The sequence below is a fragment of the Trichosurus vulpecula genome, chromosome 2 (genome assembly GCF_011100635.1).
Source record: "Trichosurus vulpecula isolate mTriVul1 chromosome 2, mTriVul1.pri, whole genome shotgun sequence".
Lineage (NCBI taxonomy): Eukaryota > Metazoa > Chordata > Mammalia > Diprotodontia > Phalangeridae > Trichosurus > Trichosurus vulpecula.
The window spans coordinates 163531260-163551895 of record NC_050574.1 but is presented as its reverse complement, the minus strand read 5'-3'; the positions used below and the strand labels follow the sequence as shown (position 1 = coordinate 163551895).

The following is a 20636-nucleotide window of genomic DNA, read 5'->3' as shown; positions in this document are numbered from 1 at the left end:
TATAGTGCAAGTGTAGTACCTAGACTCACTCCCACCAACACTTCTCTTTCAGCGTGGGCTCAGTCACCCAATCTGAACTCATAAGGCAGATTGGAGAGTTCACAGATAGGGTGGCCACTCCTATAATTTACTCAGGGTTCTAGGAGAAACCTGGGTGGTGGAAATATACACTGTAGCTCCTGAACTCCCACCAAGGTGCTCCCCATTTAACAAGTCAGCCGATTGTACCTAGTTGAAGTGACCATTCCATAAAGAAGACAGCATGATTTAGGGGAAAGTGTTGGACTTGAGGGGAAAGACGTCCTATATTCAAATTCTAACTCTTAATTAGAAATATTTATTAAACAGAAGACAAAACAAGAATAATAACATACCAGTCCACCCCTCAATAGGGATATATTTTCCAACCAATGCACAATATCCATAGGAATAAAATGGGCACAAAATTACAGAACGACAGCAGGTAAATGTGTAGAAAACACATGGCTGGGGCAGCTGACAACTTTATTCTATGGACTCGATGTTCTTTGTCTTCCTCAGGAACAGTCTGTACAATTCATTGCTCAGTAGAGCTGCTTCTTTGCTAGCTGCTTTACTTGGGCAGCTCCTCCTTCTGGGGTCCCAAGGTAATGTTATGTAATTTCAGCAAAAGCAGAAACCCTAAGCCTGGGATCTCCAGAGTTTCTCTAGTCCTGCTTCCTTATCTGGGCTCTGGGAGATTTCTACCTCTCAGGCAGTAGGTGGCAATTCAGGGAAAAGCAAAAAGCCTTTTTCCTCCTCCAGTCAGTTCTACTAAGCAGCAGATGTCAGTACAAGCTCTGGGGTTTCTTCCCAGGCCTGACCAGAGATCTCTCCTGAGCTCTGACTTCTATGAGGGCTCAACTCAACTGATCTAAAACAAGGTCTCTTTAGTGAGATGACTCACTTCTGTCTTATGGGGATAAATCATTTCTACGTTTCTACCACCTCCATAACTAGGTAATATATATTTGTCCCATAGTCACCAAGGAATTCTAAGAATCAGGGTTTTCTAGTTAGTTCCAAACCCTCACATCTGTCATATACAAATTAGATGCTGAGAAACAGGACATTTTGACCATATTTAACATGTATAAGTACCTTTACTGGATGCAGGATACCTTTTTTCACTTTCACGACTGTCCTTGTTTATGTCCCTTGTTCACATCTGAAGGAACCTCCCTTTCCATTTTCATTACCTACCTCGCAGGGCTGTTGTGAGGAGCAAATGAGATATCATGTATAAAGCGCTTTTTAACAGTAAAGCGCTATATAGATGTGTGCTATTATTCCCTTTTCATTTCCTGCCAATTTTCTCCTCTCTTTTGCCCTTTTCCCAAAGCCCATAATTATTGCCACGCATGGTCTGGATTGAGAGAATCCAGGAACATTGGGGAAATTGAAAACAGAATCATTGCTATTTCTCCCTTCTGTCCCTCCCTCCTCCCTAACTTTGCCCCTCACTTTAAATCTTGCCCCACCTACCAGAAGTCTAGTCTTCGGAAATACCATTTTTGGAAACTCTGTCCAGTGATCTGGCATCTTGGAAATTTACTCAGCCCTCTAAGCAAAGGTCATCTCTTCCTTTTCCATTGATAACCCCATCTGCCTCTGCTGTGTTGGCTGACAAACATGAAAAGAAGAAATTGAGTAGGAAGGCCCTCCAGTCAAGGAAGGAAGAGCCGGGGTAGTTGGCTATTCCAATCAGAGAGCTGAAATAACCCAGGGTTATTTGTGAGGCTGAGTGTGAGAGACAGGTACCTCAAAATTTCAAAGAACATCTCTTACTGCCTAGCTTTCTGAATGATCTAAATATTCCACCCTCTACTTCCTTGGCGTGATCAAATTGCCCCTAGTTGAGGTGACCATCCCCCAAAGAAGACAGCATGTTTTAGGGGAAAGAGGTCTTGTATTCAAATTCTAGTTCAACTTGATAGTTTTAGCAAGTGACCTTTAGTAAGTCAATTAACCTTTCTACATCTGTTTCTTCCTCTACAAAATAAAGGAGAAGGGGAGCAAATAAACATTCATTAAATGCCCCCCATGTGTCTGGCACTGTGCTAAGCACTTTACAAATTTTATTTCTTTTGATTCTCACAACCACCCTGTGAGGTAGGTGCTAGTATAATTATCTCCACTTTACAGTTGAGAAAACTTGAGGCAAACAGAAAGAAGTTACTCGCTCAGAGTTACATGGCTAGTAGCTAAGGCTGGATTTGAACTCAAGACTTCCCAGCTCTAGGCCAAATGCTGATTGAGAGATGATATCTATGGTCTTTTCTAGCTATAAACGCAGTAAATACCATGAAAATGATGTCCCATGGTAAATTTTCAGAAAGGATTCTGATCTTAGCCCTGTCTTCCCTTGTGCAAGTGACTAAAAAGGGATAGCACGGGAAAATCAATATGCAATAGTGAGAGTTGGGGTAGAACCTACATCTTGGGTCAAATTCTTGATGGTTCCACATCCCTGATACTCCATAAATCAGGACAAGGCTTCATCTCCGGTTAGGTAATGTCAGTCCAAAACTGAATAGTTCCTCAAGTAATACCATCACCATGAGTCATACAACTGGCCCTTCCTCCGTTTGTGCAAAATGACACAATTAAGACCCTGGGGTTGCTGGAAATGAACACAATGAATCCCATGCCTGGGATTCAGCCGGATGAACATCACTGTTGGAAGTTCCCTTGACCTTCCTGACACAAGTTCCAACCATGTGTGCCAGACCTGAGATGGCTGGAGTAGGGGGCCCTGGAACAGGTGCCCTAATGTCCCAAGGTGGAGAAATTTAATAGAAGATGCCCTATGGTCTGACTTAAGTATGAGAGACAAGTCAGTCCTGTGATCTTGGGTACCCCAAACCTAGGAAGGGGAACAAGCCATGCTGAGGGAAGCTCTTTAAGGATAGTGCCTATTTTTAGGTGAGGGGATCCTTTCTTAAAGCCAAAATTATCTCTCAGATCTCCACTGTTCTCCCACCCTGCCGATCTTAGGAAAAAGTTGATCTCAGACCTGAGACCCCAAAATATTTACCCTTATCTTATTTTCACTGAGGAATCCTTTGATCTTTCCAGAATATAAAAGCCTGAGCATCATCAAATCAATTAAAAGTGAGACTCATTGACTGTGTAACATAGGACAAATCACTTAATTTCTCAATGTCCCAAACAACTACTTAAGACCATCAGTTGCAGAGCAGATATTGATCTCCTTTGGTATTTGGAGTTCTTCACTGAGAGTTTCCCATACCAATTATATCATGAGTCTGTTAAAAAAAATGTTTAATTTTTAAAAAAGAAGAAATAAAATGAAACTCATATGAACTCTTCTCCTAAGTTCCCCCTTACTTTGTAATGTGGTAGTAGAATAGATTAGACCTTAGTTCAGGAGGTGGCAGCAACAAAATTTACAGGCAACAGGCAATGGGGTTTTCAACAAAATCATTGGCTCATTTGAAGGATTCCAAAACAAAGAGTTTGGAACATCCATGTATGTCTTTTACTGATCCATTGCAGCAAATTCAGCTATCTCTATGTATTTCTCCTTTCTGTCTCTATATCTTTTTTCTTGGTCTCAGACTATAAAGATGTAAGTATGCCTTGTCTGTGGTTGGGGAAAGAGGAATTCCAGCCAGACGTAGGGGCCCTTTAGAAGAAGTATCAGAGAATAATAGGTAACATCATTATAAGTTCCTCCACTAAGACTCCAGAACTTAGCCTTGGCCTTCCCTCAACCAACTTCAGGAAATGGCTGAGATTCCAGACCTAGGAGGAAAGGAATCATAAGCAGAAGTTTTGCCTGCCTCTAGGAGGAAAAAAATAGATGCTGTGAAGGGGGATAGAAGAGAGGAAGGATGTAAGGAGTTTTAGGAACTATTTCACTCTCAGGCTGAGAAGACATAAGACCTCAAACTCTAACTGTAGTAAATACAGACAATATTGTGTGGGTGCCCTGTTGTAAGGTTGCACCCCTCCCAAGTCAATGTATCTCCCCACTCAATCATACCTACCTATTCTTGGGTCTCTCCCTACAAATGTAGAGTCTGGAAGTCATACAAAAACATATCTATCTGTCCCTTCCCCAACCCAACTCCCACCTAGCTCCACCAAACTCATCACATTTCTCCCATATGTCCCCACCAGTCTCCCTGCTATGGTGCCATGGGGCTGTGCTTCTGCTGCCCCTGTCCCTCCTTCTGTTCCTTAAAGAGGTTACCTGGGGACCAACAGATTCATGGTTCAAGGACTTCCAGAAGAATGTTTAGAAAACTAAGGTTAGGAGATTAATGATCACAGAATTGCAGAATTTTGGAGAAGGGACACCAGTGACCAATAAACCATTCCCAGAAGAGTTTCCATTATGTCAAGTGGTCATCCAGCCTTTCCTTGAAGACCTTCAGTGAAGGGGAACCTCTTACCTCCCAAAGCAGCCCATTTCACTTTTGTATAATTGTAATCAGTTTTTTTCCCCTTGACATCAAACCTATTTACCCTTTTCCAACTTCCACCCATTACTCTTAATTCTTCCCTCTTGGGTTTAAGGTTAACATTAGAGTTAGTGGATGGGGGTGTGGGGTGGGGGAGGGGCAAGGCAAAGACCAGGGTTTAAGGGCAAGTCTAAAAGATCAAGGTTAGAGAATTTGACTCGTCCTGTCTTTTTCCTTAGTACTCCCAAGGAGGTTAGTCCCTGTAACTGGGCCAGGCAGGAAGCAACGATTTCCTCAATGCTGCTTCCCTCTTAGAGCAGGATTCATGGTTACAAACAACCGGTGCCCCGCCCAGCCATCCTCCTCCCTTTCCTCTTCCCCCCTCCCTCAATGAGCTCAGAGCAGCTGGACATACTGGATAGGACAGAAGGGTCTAACGGACCCAGGGGTCCCTTGGGCCCTGTGTGGAGAACTGAGACCAGAAATGAACCCAGAACGAATGAGAGTCCCAGGGGTTGGTTTGGGTCTGTCTTTCCTGCTCCTGTTCGTCACAGGTGAGTCTGAATTGATGGATAGGGCCCCCTCTTCTCCTTTCTTCCTCTTCTCTGATCTCTCTTATGTACTTGGCTTTTGATTAAATCCTGCTAAAGAAGAGATGTGAAGGATTCTGTTGCCCAGAGGCAGCTCTTCTTGAGGAATTGAGGAAGAATATATGATGTACTGAGCTCCCTAACAACAATGACAAGGGGCGGGATGGGAAGGTTTATAACCCAGGGATTTGGGGACTTGATGTATACCAATAGTAAATGCACATATATAAAGATAATATACAAATGAGAAATATAGTACTTGTTAACATCTTAATGGTCCTAGCTGAGCTTTACTACCTGCTTCCTCACCTAGACTTTATGGCCAAGGACTCCCCACCCCAAATCCTTTTTCATCCCAAGGGCCTGTTTCTCAGATGGTTGAGCCTAGCCAGGCTAAGCTGCCAAGCTTCAGGCCAGCCCCATTTCACCTTCCAGTGGCTCCAAAATGGAAAGCCACTGACCAATCCACTCCCCTCCACACTTTCCCTCCTTGGTCACACCACCTTCCCTCCTCCTGGATCCCATAGCCAGAACTGCTCTGACCAAGCCCTTAAATCAGATCTGGGCTAGCAACCTACATAGCTATCAGCAGGTATTCTAGACTGTCCCTTCCATGTCTATGTCTATGGTTTAGGAGGGCCAATGCAAGAAAGATACATGGGGTACAGAGGGTTTTGGGGTGGGGAGAGTCTGGAAACCAGAGGGATGCAAAAGGGGGAGCATGAAGGCCTGTTTGATGGCAACCCTACATTTGGAAACAGGGAGGCTTCGGTGACTGAATGAAAAGGGTAAATGAAGAATAGGGAAATTTTCAATAGGAGCATTTGGAAGGAAAAACAGCTGATACAGAACCTTGTAGAGGTGGGAATGATGCCAGAGTAGGGAGGAAAGTTGGGAGTCCTATCCATTTCCCTAAATATTCCATCACCCTTTCTCACAGTGCTTCATACAGATTTCCAGCTACAAGACCAGGTTGTGGTGTCAGTGGTAGGGGAGCAAGTGGTTTGGGAATTTGGGTCACCCTGGGCCCAACGTCTCCCAGCAAAAGAGTAGGCAGTCTTTGGTCCCAGAGTTATGATATCATTGGTAAGTTTAGGCCACAACTCTAGAGGAGTTCTGAGGGAGCCTCAGCAGTGCAAGGATTCTGCTCCAAATCCTTCTTTGTTGTTTTTACCAATTTAATCAGTTTTGGGACTTGGTCACACATCTGTCCTTCTACTCCCTTCTAAGCTGCCAGTCATGGTTCAACTTTATGCAAAGGATGATTTATTGACAAGGAGAGGGTAAAGTTTACAATGTGCATAGCACAGTTCAAGAATTATCAGATGGCTCAAAAATCAACTGACTGGTAGGATTTCCCAACACTAAATTTCCTAAATAATCTAGTGTCTTGGTCATTTTACTCAGGCCTTGGTCCTAGTATACTCATGGTTTCTGCTATATTGGAATTAAAAGCCTTTATCCTTTGAAACAGTGTAGCATAATGGAAAGCATGCTGGATTTGGAGTCAGGGAACCCGGACTCAAATCTTGCCATTGTGACTTTGGGAAAATCATTTAACCTTCCTGGGTCTCAGTTTTTTCACGTATACAATGAAAGGGTTTGATTATATTATCTCTAATATCTCTTTTCATTCTAACTCTATGAGCCTAGGTAATAGAAGGCAGGGAAGTATTTTCCTGTTCTCAAACCTAGAAAGATCTACCATGAAACTTTAGCTCCTCCTGCTGTCTGGCCTGTCTCATCGCATGGTAGGGTTACAATAAGCTGTATGCCCCAGCCAATGGGTATGGGACACTGATATGTGGTTCAGCTCCAGCAAACCACACACAGTCAGTCACACCCCCTTCCTCAATGTAAATGAAATTATAATAAAAGCTATCATTATTCCTTTTCCCCACCAGACAAGTATCAGAAAAATTTACAAAGCCTACAACTTATTACAGAAAATATTTTCTGTAATACCAAATACCAAAAATTACCATTTCCCTCTAAAATTCATCACAAAGTAAAACTATATGTATATGTATACACACACACATCCACACACACACACACACACACACATACACTCATATATATGCATATATATATAATTTCATCCTTATTAACATCTTGCACTTAATAGCCTTCATTTTGCCTCTACATTGGGGACTTCAGGGCTTAGCAGCAAAGATAGGAGCCCTCGACACATGTTTTCCAATCTCCCATAGCCCTATTCACAGACCAATTCCTTTTAGGTTCTCCATTCATTTGTCTATCTCACTCTATTGTGGGGGGATATTGGAAGGAGAATGGAAGGGGAGACTCAGAGGCTGGATTCTCAAAACTATCTCTTAAACTCTAGATGTAACATGCAAATGCATATAGTATCCCCTCTGGACTATCTCCCCTACTTACATTCACACTTCGGGGTTGGATCCACAGGGTGATGACTATTTCTGTGGGTTCTCATTGATAAAATTATAACTCATGACTTCCCTCTGGGCTGTCCTTCCCCTTGCCAACTCACACTTGAAATGAGGGCCTGGATCCCTAGAGGAATGACTCTCTTGAGTTTATACTCCTAAAATTATAGCTCCTGAACCTCCCAATGGTAAACTTATTTTTAATAGTCAGACACTAGACACAATTAGCTCAAAGCAAAGACATTTAATAAGGTAATATATTAAGAACAGTAGCCATAACACAGTTTCCCCTTATACCTGGGGTATACTTTCCCACAAATACAATGGCAATGTGGAAAGTTGGCACAAGGAGGATGGTAATAAGGCATGTGTAGGAAACATATATTTGCCCAGGCAATTCAAGCCTTCTGGACTACAGGCCCCAGTGTCCTTTCTCTCATTGTGGAGTCCTCTCAGTGCTCATACTTGGGCACAGCATCTCTACTGGACATGTTGCTCAACTAGGCTCTCTTGGTCTGCTCCACTCTACAATCTGACTTTCCATTTCCAGGGCTAGTTCTCTCTCCAATCCATAGTTGTCTCCCTTCTCTGGTGTCAGTACCATGCTTCTTGAAGCTACTTCCTGCCTGGAATGCTGCTTCTTTCTGCATCTCAATAGAGATTGTGTGTCTCTGTTCTTGCTGGATTAGTTGCGACTCTGCCCCTAATGCTCTCCAACTGGTGAATGCTGTTTGTGGTGTCTACCACTGGGTGAATAGCTCAGCCACGAGGTACTATGGCCATGGAGGTGGGGATGGAGAGTGAAGGAAAGAAAAATCCCCTTCCCACTCCTCTGACTTCTGGTAGAAATGCAAGGGTAATTTTGGTAGGCCAAGTTTTTTAAAGGACTCCAGGGGTGTGGACAACTTACATAGCCAATGGCCAAATGCCCTTCCAATTCAGTTAGAAAACTTCACTTCAGGGGCAGCTAGGTAGCACAGTGAGTACAGCACCGGCCCTGGAGTCAGGAGGACCTGAGTTCAAACCCGGCCTCAGACACTTGACACATACTTACTAGCTGTGTGATCTTGGGCAAATCACTTAACCCCAATTGCCCTGCCAAAAAGCAAAAAAAAAACAAAACTTCACTTCATAAAGTTATTTTAAAAATTTTATTATTTACTTATTTTCATCATCTTTTAAAATTTTGTGTTCCTAATTCTCTCCCCTACCCCACCCACTGAGGAATATGATATAAATTTTACATGTGGAATCATGCAAAACATATTTCCATATTAGCCATGTCACAAAAAAAAACAAGATAAAGTGAGAATATTATACTTCAAATTTGTATTTAGAGTTCAGCAGATGTCTCTCTGCAGATGGATAACATTTTTCATCATAAGGCTTTTGGGATTATCTTGGATCATCGTATTGCTCAGAATAGCTAATCTTCTACAGTTGATTGTCTCCTGTGGTCTCAAGGGCTCCTCTCTGACCTAGCAGTGGAACCAGGGCCCTGCTCCCTTGTGACCAACCACAAGCATGCCTTTCCACCCTAGAACTGTGACCCAGAACTGTGTGTGGGTAATAGAGTTGCCAGACAACACCAGGTCCTACACTTAGTACAAGCAAAGGGTCCCCTCTAATCTCTTTCTAAGTTGTCATCTCTGAGCTGAGAGCTTCCAAAGCTGCTGCTGTCACAGCCACCTCCAAGGCCTATGCACTCCAGGTCAGCCCCCACCTGGGTGTCACAGATCTCTCCTGATGACATCTTAAGTTGTCTTAGGGTGGAAAAGTATCTCACCCTGATGTTTTGTTGGCTCTGCTGCTCCAGAATGCGATTTGAGGTATTAAAATAGTTGTTTGGAGGAGAATATTGGGAGTGTTTGGTTGAGCTGCTGCCCCTACTCTGGCATTTTGGCTCCATCCCACTGCAAAAAGTGATGACTTTGCACTTTGTTGGAGTATTGATACCTTGTACATTTGGTTATCTTTTCTTTGATTATTTCAAGTTGTGGGAGGAGAGAGGGAAGTACCAAATCCCCCCTCCTCTCCAAACATATACATGTGCACATACTTGTAACACAAACAAAAGAAAGTTTCCTTTGACTAATCTTCATCCAGGTCATACCTCCTAACCATGGATGTCCCCCAAGGCTTTATTATGGGCCCTCTTTTCTTCTCCTTTTATACTATTTCACTTGGTGATCTCATCTGTTCCATGGATTCGATTATGATCTCTATGTAGATGATTCTGACATCTTCTTCTCCAGCCCTAACCTCTCTCCTAACCTCCGATCTTGAATCTCCAACTGCCTATTAGATATCTAGAAGTGGATGTCTCACAGACATCTTAAAATCAGTCTGTCCAAAACTGAACTCATTATCTTCTCCACCCCTCAACCCCCTCTCCCTCTTCCTAATTTTCCTAATACTGTCAAAGGCACCTCTCAGTCGCTCAGGCTTAAAACCTAATTGTCATCATCAACTCCTTACTCCCTCCTCCTCCCCTGCCCCAGTCCATTCTATATTCCTAACATCTCTCCTATATGGATCCTTCTCTCCTCTGATTCTGTCTCCTCTCTGGAGCAGGCTCTCATCATCTCACACCTGGACTATTGCAATAGTTTTTGTTTGGTATCCCTGAAGCTCTGACCGTGTCATCTCCCTATTCGATAAATTCCAGTGGCTCCTTATCACATCCAGGATCAAATATAAAATCCTCTGACACTCAAGGTCCTTCATATCTTGGTTCCACTTTTCTTACACTTTCCTTCTCCCTCCCACCTCTCACATACCCTGCATCCAGTGATACTGGCCTCCTTACTGCTCCTCACTCAAGACACTCCATCTTCAGACTGGACATTTTCATTGGCTGTCTCCCATGCTTGGAATTCTCTTCCTCCTCATCTTCATCTCTTGATCTCCCTGTAGGCTGTGAGCTCCTAGAGAGTAGGGACTAGTTTTTGTTTGTTTGTTTTTTGTTGTTGTTTTGCTTTTATTTGTATCCTTAGTGTTTAACACCCTGAAGGTCTTCCACTTCCAGTTTGATTTTTTTAATTTAAGGGACCATCCCTTGGCTCACTTCTTAAACAAACCTAATCACTGAATGGGTGTTGCTTCAGTCAAAGTGAGAACTCTGAAAGACCTTAGCTTAAAAAGTCCAAGGTCTCCCACCATCCTGGGCCATCTCCAGTCATCCTGATCTATAACTGGCCACTGGACCCAGATGGCTCTGGAGGAGAAAGTGAGGCTGGTGACTTTGCACAGCCCTCCCTCACGTAAATCCAATTCATTCGCAAGTTATGGCATCATCTTCCTGATGTCATGGTCTTCTTTGAGAACAAAAGACAAACCACAACCACATGACCACAAATGTTTAGCATAGTACTTGGCACATAGTAGATGATTAATAAATGCTCATCGATTAACCTCATAGCTCACCCTAATCCACAGAGATTGCTGGAGGATTGCTGGTGATGACCCAAGCAAAGAGGAAGAATGCAGTGGTTCTTGTGCATGGATGTGCATAGCAACCGATCCAGCAGGACAGAGAGAGCTGGGCAGCCTGGGTGGTTGTTTGAGGTGAAGGGACAGGGTAAGAGGCTCTATGTAGAATAAGAATCTGAAGTAAGAGTTGTGTGAAGTCAGAGCCTAGGGTCAGAGTGTGTGGGGAAAGAGAGGCAAGGGTTAAGTCGAATGGGGTGAGAAACCGAGATTAAGGTGTTTCTGTTGGTAAGGATATGGATCCTTAGTATATGAGGGCTCAGGACGTGTGTGTGAGACAAAGGACCGAGATAAGGAGGTATGTGAGGTGAGGGGCTGGAGTTAGTATAGGTATATTTGGTATCCCTGTGTGAGGGAGCATCTGGAATCAGTGAGTCTGTGTGGAACAAATAAATATCTAGGATCTTGGTGTGTGAAGTTAATCTCTTGGGTCCCAGTACATAGAGAATGAAGGGCTGATGTTTGAAGGAAAGGGTTTTTGCAGAGTTAAGGCTCCCACTTCCCAGGAGCCAAAAAGGGACTAGGAGGAAGGCTGAGAAGTTGAGAGTTGAGCTCTCTGCTCCCCCTCCTCCCCATTTGGGTTCCATTTCATCTCTTCTCCCCCTGTAGAATCTCTGGTCCTGGCTGAGCCCCTGGAGCTGCTGGCTATGCGTGTCCAACTGGAAAATGTGACTCTTCTCACCACTGACCAAACACCCGGCCCAGCTGTGTGGCTGAGCTGGAAAGTAAGGAGGGTGGTGAAATTGAGAAGGGGTGGGGAAGAAATGAAGAGAAACAAGGTTCTGAGTCCCTGAGCCCTGGGAAAGAGAACAGCAGGAGGCTAAGATATGCTATGTGGGGTTTGCCTGAGGCTCCCTGTGGCTTCTTAATTCCTTACCTCTTTCTACAGGCGAGTGGCCCTGCTGCTCCTGCGCAGGTCTATAAAGCCCTATTCCGGGCCTGGCTACCTGCAGCAACGGAGGTAGCAGGGCGGCCAGATGGCCCATGGAGAGAATCCTTGCTGATGGGTAGGCAGAGTGCAGAACTTCGGGGCCTTAGCTGGGGCTATGATTATGAGTTTAAAGTGAGGCCATCCTCTGGTTCAGCCCAAGGCCCTGACAGCAACATTCTCATTCTGAGGTTGCCAGAGCAAGGTTAGTACCACAACCCCCAATAACAAAAGCCCTTTGAGACCCTCCAGTCCCTGCCCCAGAACTAGTCTCCTATGTAATTCCCTGTATCCCTATCCCTTCAGATTGCTAGAACATTACGTTCTACTCTCAAGGTGGCTTTTTCCCAGGACAGAGTAGCTTTGGAAGAGACCCCTGTTCCTGTTGAAATGGGCCCAGGGCCTCATGCCAGTTTCTTTTGAGTTCCCTTCTCTTGGACACTTTTGGTTCTGTTCTATGATCCACAGTCCCAGGGACCTCTTCCAATATCCCTCATTGCCTCACTATTTTCCTATCAGTACCCAGTGCCCCACCACAGGCTGTTACCCTGAACCCTGGAAATGGCAGTGTCCTGGTGAGCTGGGATCCACCTCCACCCGAGACACACAATGGCATCATCCGTGGCTACCAGGTAGATATTTTTCCCAACCCCATTCTCCATACCCCCACCCTCCTTGACATGCATTGCCTCAGCTAACCAGGACAAACCCTCATGCCTAGAGTCCTCCAAACTTATGATCTGGCAGGTGGAGAAGGAGGAAGGACTATCAGAGGTGGCACCTAGAAACAGATATGGACCCATGATTTCACAGATGTCAGCATTTCCTCCACTGGTGAAGACTGAAACCTATTCATTTTAGATCTTAAAGGAACTTTGGAGATCATCTATTTCAGTCCCCTCATTATTCAAATGAGGAAACTGAGGCCCAGAGACTATGGAGTAACATTCCCAAAGTCACATAGCTAGCTAGAGGCAGAGCCAAGAGTGGAACTCAGGTCTCCTGACTCCAAAGATGGTGTTCTTTCCACTCCCCCATGCAGCCTCTGTGTGGAACAGGAGGAAGACTGGGCTGGGAATATGGATTCTCAGTTTCTAAGTGCCCCAAAACACTAGAAACCTCAGGGAGTGGCCCTCTTCCTCTCCCGTCCTCCCCATCCTGTGCTGTGTGTGGTTAGTGTGAAGAAGTCTCTTTTGGCCAGAGATTCCTAGGGTTTGCATCAGAGGAGAAGTTAGAAAGGATTCCTCAGGATAGTAAACCGAGTTAAGCTGATCCCAAGTCTATGGTCTGATTCTGAAGTGTAGGGCCTGTCTCCCATTCTGGATCCAGAGCTCTGAAGATTTGAGCAGGGCACTCTGCCTACTGCTACACTGTTCCCTCAGGTCTGGAGTCTGGGCAATACCTCATTGCCCCGTGCCAACTGGAGTGTGGTCGATGGTCGTACTCAGCTGGAGATTGTAACTGGAATGTCTGGCTCCTACTGCATTCAAGTGGCAGCAGTCACTGGAGCAGGGGCTGGGGAGCCTAGCAGTCCTGTCTGCCTCTTCTTAGGTCAGAGCAGCATCTATCTACCTGGTCCACATCCTTCCAACTCCTTGGCCCTGCTTCTTTCCTTCCCTGCTCCCACCTTCCCTTCTCCATGCCCCAGCAAGCTCTCCATGCCCAGTTTTCCACATCCTTCATATCCTTTCCTTACCATGTAATACTCCCTTCCCTCACCCCAAACCCTATTCCAACAACCCCATGTATTTTCTAGAGAAGGCCCTGGAACAAGCTGCACAAGACTCTGCAGGCCTGGGTCCCCAAACCCTGGAGCAGCTTCAAGCTGCACTGCGCCGGCCAGAGGTGATCGCTAGTGGTGGGGCTGTGCTCTGGTTGCTGCTGCTGGGGGCTGCGGTTTGTGTTCACCGCCGGCGTAAGGCCAGAGCCCACCTGGGCATGGGTGAGTGGGAACTTGGGACCTGAGCAGCACAATGGAATGTAGACAATGGGCTAAACAGGGATGGGTAAGCTAGGCTGTGAGGAACCAGTGGGCAGGGGATATGGGCCAGACAGGGAAGTCCAGCCAGCTCGACCCTGGAATGTGGGATGAAGTCCTAGGTCATGATATGGAAAGCTGCTAGAACTCAGTTTCTATTTTCCCGTTCCTCAGGTCTGTACAGATACACCAGTGAGGATGCCATCCTCAAACACAGGTGAGAGAAGGCATCTGTGGGGAACTGATAGGGAAGGGGGTATGTGACAGAGGAGTACCTTTCTTCCCCTGGATCCAAGCTGTCCAGCTACCAATGGGTTTCAGACACAGGGGACGGAATCTCCAACACTACTTCTTTTACTATCCAGAATGCCAGCAGGGAAAACTGTGGCTCACGTTCCTATCCTCTCTGTTGCTCCCAGAAGCAGAGACTTCTATATGCTCAGCTAGACTGCATTTGGGGTTCAAGACTGCGGTTTGTAATAGAAATTATGTTACAAAGTCAAGTAGTTTATACCATATACAGTATTCTAAATATCTGCCTAAGAACTTCAGCTCCTTGGGGCTCATAGCCAGTATGTGAAAGTGGTCCAGAGTGAAGGTCCATCCCTGCCCATGATTCATGGGATGAACCCCACATGCCCCAGGATGGAAGATCAGGGAAGCTTCCCTAATTTCTCCCATTACACAATTTTATCCCAACCTATCTGTTATTTAGGTAATCCAGGCCTCAGTTAACTTGGTTAAAAGGCAGCTAAGAGCACTGGATATGGAATCAGGAAGGCCTGAGTTCAAATCCAGCCTCAGATACATAATAGCTGTGTGACTATGGACAAGTCACTTAACCTGTGCCTCAGTTTCCTCATCTGTAGCATCTATATCCCCAGTTTGTGAGGAACAAATGAGATATTTGTAAAGTGTTGCGTTAAGTCCTTTAAAACACTATAAAACACTTTGTAAAGCATCTTAAAGCGCTAAAGTTCTACCTATTGTTACTACTGTTATCACATATTCTCCTTTAAGTCCTCTTCCTGTCATTCAGCTTGTGACATTTTCAGCTCTGAGTAAAGCGTGTGCATCTGTACTTCTCTCATTCTTTCTGTGCTGATACTAGGACTTTTCCCTTTGTTCTCAAGGGACCTTTTTGATGCCTCCTAGATAATGGAGGGACTACTGGATAAGGTAATAGGATTCAGAATTAGAGGAGATGTTTAGGGATCATCTGGTTATGAAATCCTAGGATCCTAGGTCTAGAGCTGAAAGGGGCTTCAGGGGCCCTCTACTCCAATGTACAGCTGAGGAAAATGAGGCCCAGAGAGGTAAGTGACTTCTCCAAGGTCATATGGTAGTGTAAGTAGCAGAGTTGACTCAAACTCTCCCTGTGTCAAGGATAGTGAGGGGCCATGGAGAAGGAGCTGAGAGTTGGTAAGAACAGTTGACAGCATCATTCTACAAGCCTATTCTGCATCTCTTAGCATTGGAGCTATGAGCTGAAGGCCTTGGTTAGCTGAGCCTCATCCCAATGCTATGTTCCTGATCTTTCTAGGCTGGACAGAAGTGACTCTCCCTGGCTGGCCACTACATGGAGATCCACCTCTGGCTCTCGGGACCTCAGCAGCAGCAGCAGCCTTAGCAGCCATCTGGGAGGAGACACGAGGGATACATTAGACTGTCGGCGTTCCTGTAAGCCCACCCTGTCTAGATAAGGCCCCTCTGTCACCAAAGCAAGGCCAAAACATCAAGGACTGAATTGGAGGAATGGGAGTAAGGGAGCTAACCTTCATTCTTTACCATTTATTCTCATTGCAGTGATTTCCTGGGATCCCCGAAGCCCTGGTGTCCCTCTCCTCCCAGATACCAGCACCTTTTATGGCTCCCTTATGACTGAGATGTCGTCAGGCCCTCTTATCCCCCCAGGCCCGAGGGCCCCACCTATCAGAAGGCTTCCACCTCAGTTAGCTAGGCTCTCCAATCCCTGGCCTAGCTTGGATAGTCTCTGTAGTGCTCCAAGGATGCCTTCTCCCCACCAGCCTCTGACTCCTACAGAAGCCTGGAGAGTAGCAAAGAAGCAGGGTAAATTGTGTCTGAAGACAATGGCCTAAAGTAAAAAAAGAGGGAGGAAGGGGATGAGGGCCACAATTTTCACCAACTTTCTACTTTCTCCAAAGAGAAAAGCAGAGGGACCTGGGGTTTTTCCAGTTATTATTTTCTAATTAAAAGAGAAGAGGACTAAGGGGGAAAGTTTAATTACAGAGTCTCTAGTGCATAGAAAGAGTATTACATTGTCTCGATCAAGGTACTCTAGCCATGGGTTTTATTGGTTATAAGGGATCAAGCAACTTTCCAGGTCTAAAGATTGACCTATAATAGACAACCCCCCCTTACTGGTGTTGGCTGATCCAGTTATCTCAGCTGACTCTAACCTTGCCTCTGCTCCCAAACTCTCCTTAGACCTATCGAACACACTGGGTCGTGAGAGACTGGAAGCATTTTTTGGGGGAAGGAGGCCAGAGAATCAAATAGGGAGTAGGCAGATAGAGAGGATCAAAAATTTCTCAGGTTGGGGGTGGGGACAGTGCCTCTTTCTTTTCCTCTGATCCTTAACCTTTTAAACTAGTTGGGAAAATGGAGATGGGGTTGAGTTCCAAGTTCTTGACATTCCCCTACCTGTTTCTCTGTCCTCTCCTTCTCTTTTGTAGAGCTGCATCAGGCCAATAGTTCTCCTTTGCTCCGTACCAGTCGCCCTGTAGGGCTCTGGGCCTGGGAGCTGGGTGGTGGAAAGGACTTCAGGAACCTTTCCCAAGTCCCAGGTGAGACCCCAGATGTGGAGTGGGACAGGACAGAGATCGTGGCCGGGGTGGGGGGGAGTGGCATTCCGCTGTCCTACATCCTTTGCTTCTTGGTTTATGATCCTTCCCCTTGAGCCTTAATAGCCCAGTTCCTGAGTATGGTTTGTAGACAACTTGGTGGATCCTTACCCAAATTCATGGGTGTTGTGTCTGTGTGTGTTAGATTAGGTTTATAAATGTCCGGTAGGGTGAAACCAGGCAAGGTTACTTCCACTCTGGCCTAAGGCCCTGACCAGTCTTAAGTTTGATGCCTGCTATACTGAGGTCCAATGATTTGACTAGTTCCAAGAAAGACTGTACCCCAGCATTCTAGTCTCTTGTCCTCCAAACTCCTAATAACATGTGGATACTGATGACTCCAAATTGCCATCCTTCTTTCTCTTTTACCTTAGCCTAGACCAGGGGTGGGGATTGAGTCCAAGTTTACAGGACAAATCCTTTTATTAAAGGGATTTGTTCTGTGAAGTTTGGATTCAGTCAAAGGGCCACACTTGAGGATCTAGAGCCACATGTGGCCTCCTGGCTGCAGGTGCCCCACCCCTAACCTAGAACATTTCGAATTTTTTTAAGCAAGGACATATATTTTCAAAGTGAAAAGTAAAACCAAAAATCATACATAGGCATAAGAGAATCAGGGCTGCCAAAAACATCTGCCCAGTGCTGAACTGTCATTTCCTCAAGTCTTCTAAATGTGCTTTTGTTAATGGCTCAGGTCCTCTCATACTGCCAGAAGTGTGGCATTATCTAGCCAGGAACAGAGGCCTGCCTTCTACCTGCTTTACTCCTTTATAGTCTCCCTCGATCTCAATGACTTTTCTCCCATCCAGAATGCCAAGTGTGAACAGGTGGCTCACCTCAGCTTCTGTGTGCTAACTTTGGCCTATAGGTTTGTTTAAAAAATCCTAGCCAAAGCCATAGTTTATGCAGAAGTCACCCTGACACCACAGCTCCTCCAGCACTACTAGGTGACCTCAGTAACTATGTCACCACTCTCCCTCTTGTTGTAGAACAGGTGCACATCAAACTGACGAGGGAAATATTCTATCACCAACAACATCTCCAAAGTTCATGAAGATAACTTTTTTCTTCACAGACTAGGGCCAGGGGCTGCTGGGGTCCCCAATGTCCCTCACACCCTGGCTTCTGCTCTCCAGGAGCTGTACCCCGGACTCTGGCTGCCTGGCGTGCCATCGGGCCCCAGCTCCTCAACCCCAGGAATGAGTTGGCTTCAAGGCCCCTCCCCCCAGCACCCCCTTCTCCTATCCAAGGGGCTCCTACCAAGGGTCAACACATTCAGTAAGAGGGAACATGGGAGGGGTATCAGGAACTTCGGCTCCTTGGGAAGTCAGGCTTGGGCAAGTAAGATGGAGTTATCGGAGATCTTAAGGCGAGGCGAGTCTAAGGCCATTGAGGGCAGAGAAGTAAAAGGGGGACCAGGCTGATGAATCTATCTTCTTTCACTGGTTAGATCAGGTAAGAACTTCATGGAGCCTCAGATTTCATCCTCCCTGCCCCTGGTGGCAGCCATCTCTCCCAAATCCCCCAGCCCCTTGGCCTCCTCCCTCTCTGGCCCTCGCCCAACCTCCAGCCACCTATCTAGTTCTTCATTGTCCTCCCTGGGAGATGAAAGGGATAATGTGCTGACCCCTGAAGATGTGGCCCTGTGCTTGGAGCTTAGTGAGGATGACGATGAGACCCCCAGGTGAGTAGCTAGGGGAAGGGCAAAGACATGGTGGAAAGCTGGGGGAAGTAAGACAACAAAACTGGAGAAGCTTTCTTAAACTCACAACCCCTATCCATTGCCTCTAACAAAAGCTTTTGATCCCATCCCCTGAAGTCTTTTTGCCACCCTAACACTTTGTCCCCCTCCAGGAACAGTGGCACCCCTGTCCGAAGGGCCCCATCACCACCCACCAGCTATGGATATATCAGCATCCCATCAGCCTCTGGACTAGGGGAGATGGAGGGCACTGCAGGTGGAAAAGGGCCAGAGGGAGGCAGTCTGCTATGCCCGCCCCACCCCTGCCACACTCCTACACCCAGTGAAGGCTCTCTAGCCAATGGCTGGGGTTCTGCCTCAGAGGATAATGCCTTCAGTGCCCGCGCCAGCCTTGTCAGCTCCTCCGATGGTTCCTTTCTTGCTGATGCCAACTTTGCCCATGCTCTGGCTGTGGCTGTGGATAGCTTTGGCTTTGGCTTGGAGTCCAAGGACCATGACTGTGTCTTCAGTGGTATGTCCTTCTATCCTTCAAGCTTCTTCAAAGTGGTATATCTTCTCCTATCCTTCTTCTCTAACCCCTCTGGGAGAGTAATAAGTCAAAGAATTCCAGCCTCTTAAACCTAGCTGTTATTCTGTCCATCTCCCTATCTCCAAACTTCTCTTTGAACTCAGATAAATGTGGGCAGTGTTTTATTTTCTCAAAGATCTGCAAGAAAATTATTCTAAAATCTTCCTTCCCTTAGTTACTTTCTTCTGTTTCATCTTTTTCACTTTCAGGAAGTTCTGTTTTCTTTCTAACCTCAATTCTTCTAACTGAAGTTTCCAATATTTCTTCTTGTTCTGGATTCAATGAAGACAGGGAGCAGATGGGATCTACTCATCTGCCAAACCAAATGTGGACAATTCTTTTCATGTTAATAGCAGCAACTCAGGATTCTTTATATCCAGCCATCCAATGTCCCTTATTCCATCCATTCTGACATGGAGCCCTACTGCAGAGTGCCAAGTACTAGTTGAGGGACACCTTTCTAATATCTTGTTCATCCCCATTAGACTTGTCTCCACCTCCTTCCCCTCAAGATGACCTCGCCCCCACTTCTAACCTGACTCTGCCAGTGTGGGAGTGGAATTCAAACTGGATTGAAGATATGGAGAAGAAATATAGTCGGCTACGTAAGGGGCTACCTCCTTCCCCCTCTGAGATAGAGAAAGGTCCACCCCGAGGGAGGCAAAAGGCTGGCCATTCTGTGCTTAAAGCCCATGGTGAGTGTCTTTGTGGCATAGGAACAAAGGGGAAGAAAGTGGTGGAGGCATCTGGGAAAGGAGAAAGTACTCTTTGAGTACTGAATGGATACCTCCTGGAGGTGAACAAACAGCCCTTCCAACCCCATTTTAATTCAACTTCTTCATTTCTAGACTCTTGATTTGTAAACTGAAAGTCCCTGGACATGGAAATGGAGTGGAAACTGCTGCCTATCTGCCTTCAAATATGGGGACATGAACTCTTGGGTTCTAGCCAGTGTTCCTCCACTCTCTGTGACACAAGACCCATCCCCTTCCAGGAGTTCAACACAGTTTTTCTCCTCCTGGGACTCTGAGAAATAGAAACACAAAACTGGAGCCTCTCAGGAGCCAGAGAGGAACTCTGCCTTCCTAGCCATGTTTTTTAGTCGTGGTCCCTGAATCCACTCCTTGGCTCAACCTTCTCTGGTGGGGGAGTAGATCCTCCATATGTACCATCGGTATCAGAGTGGTGGGTAACAGGGATATTTTGTGTGTATATGCATGTGTGTGGAACACAATGAAGGGCTGTTGGGATAGAGGGAAGAATGGATCATCTCAGACCTTCATCTCATTCCCATAGATCTCTGCTGGGACCACAGGTAACACTGTTCTTCATCCCCAGGGCCCAGGGCCATCCTCCCAGGTCAAGCCATGTTCTCTCTCCCTTCCCTTCCAAACTCCATCCCCAGTGTTAATAAAGAGAAACTGTTGCCTGAGCCATTGAAACCCTATGCCAGCGATAAGGGCAACAGCTTGGGGACTGGGATCAGGAGAATGTGGAATGAAAAGGTGAAGAGCAAAACACTGAGGAAGATGAAGGGCTTGACTTGGCTCCTCGAAAATGGGATAGAGTTCCATAAGTCAGTATTATCTAAGTCTGGGGTAGACTGAGGGGTTTAGGAGCTGGGACAGGGCTTTAACACTCTGGTGAAGATGGCTCAGAGT

At 45.9% G+C, this 20636-nt stretch overlaps 1 protein-coding gene across 1 annotated transcript; it reads left to right on the top strand.

Moving 5' to 3' along the window:
- The first annotated feature begins 4852 nt into the window (after positions 1 to 4852).
- Positions 4853 to 20407, top strand: ROBO4 (roundabout guidance receptor 4). Its single transcript, XM_036744384.1, has 15 exons — positions 4853 to 5002; positions 11545 to 11660; positions 11825 to 12068; positions 12383 to 12495; positions 13246 to 13414; positions 13620 to 13805; positions 14016 to 14058; positions 15385 to 15521; positions 15648 to 15911; positions 16538 to 16648; positions 17842 to 17983; positions 18156 to 18389; positions 18560 to 18918; positions 19461 to 19670; positions 19824 to 20407. The coding sequence occupies exons 1-15, from the start codon at positions 4933 to 4935 to the stop codon at positions 19829 to 19831; spliced, it is 2406 nt and encodes an 801-aa protein (XP_036600279.1). The 5' UTR covers positions 4853 to 4932; the 3' UTR covers positions 19832 to 20407.
- The last annotated feature ends 229 nt before the right edge of the window (positions 20408 to 20636 follow it).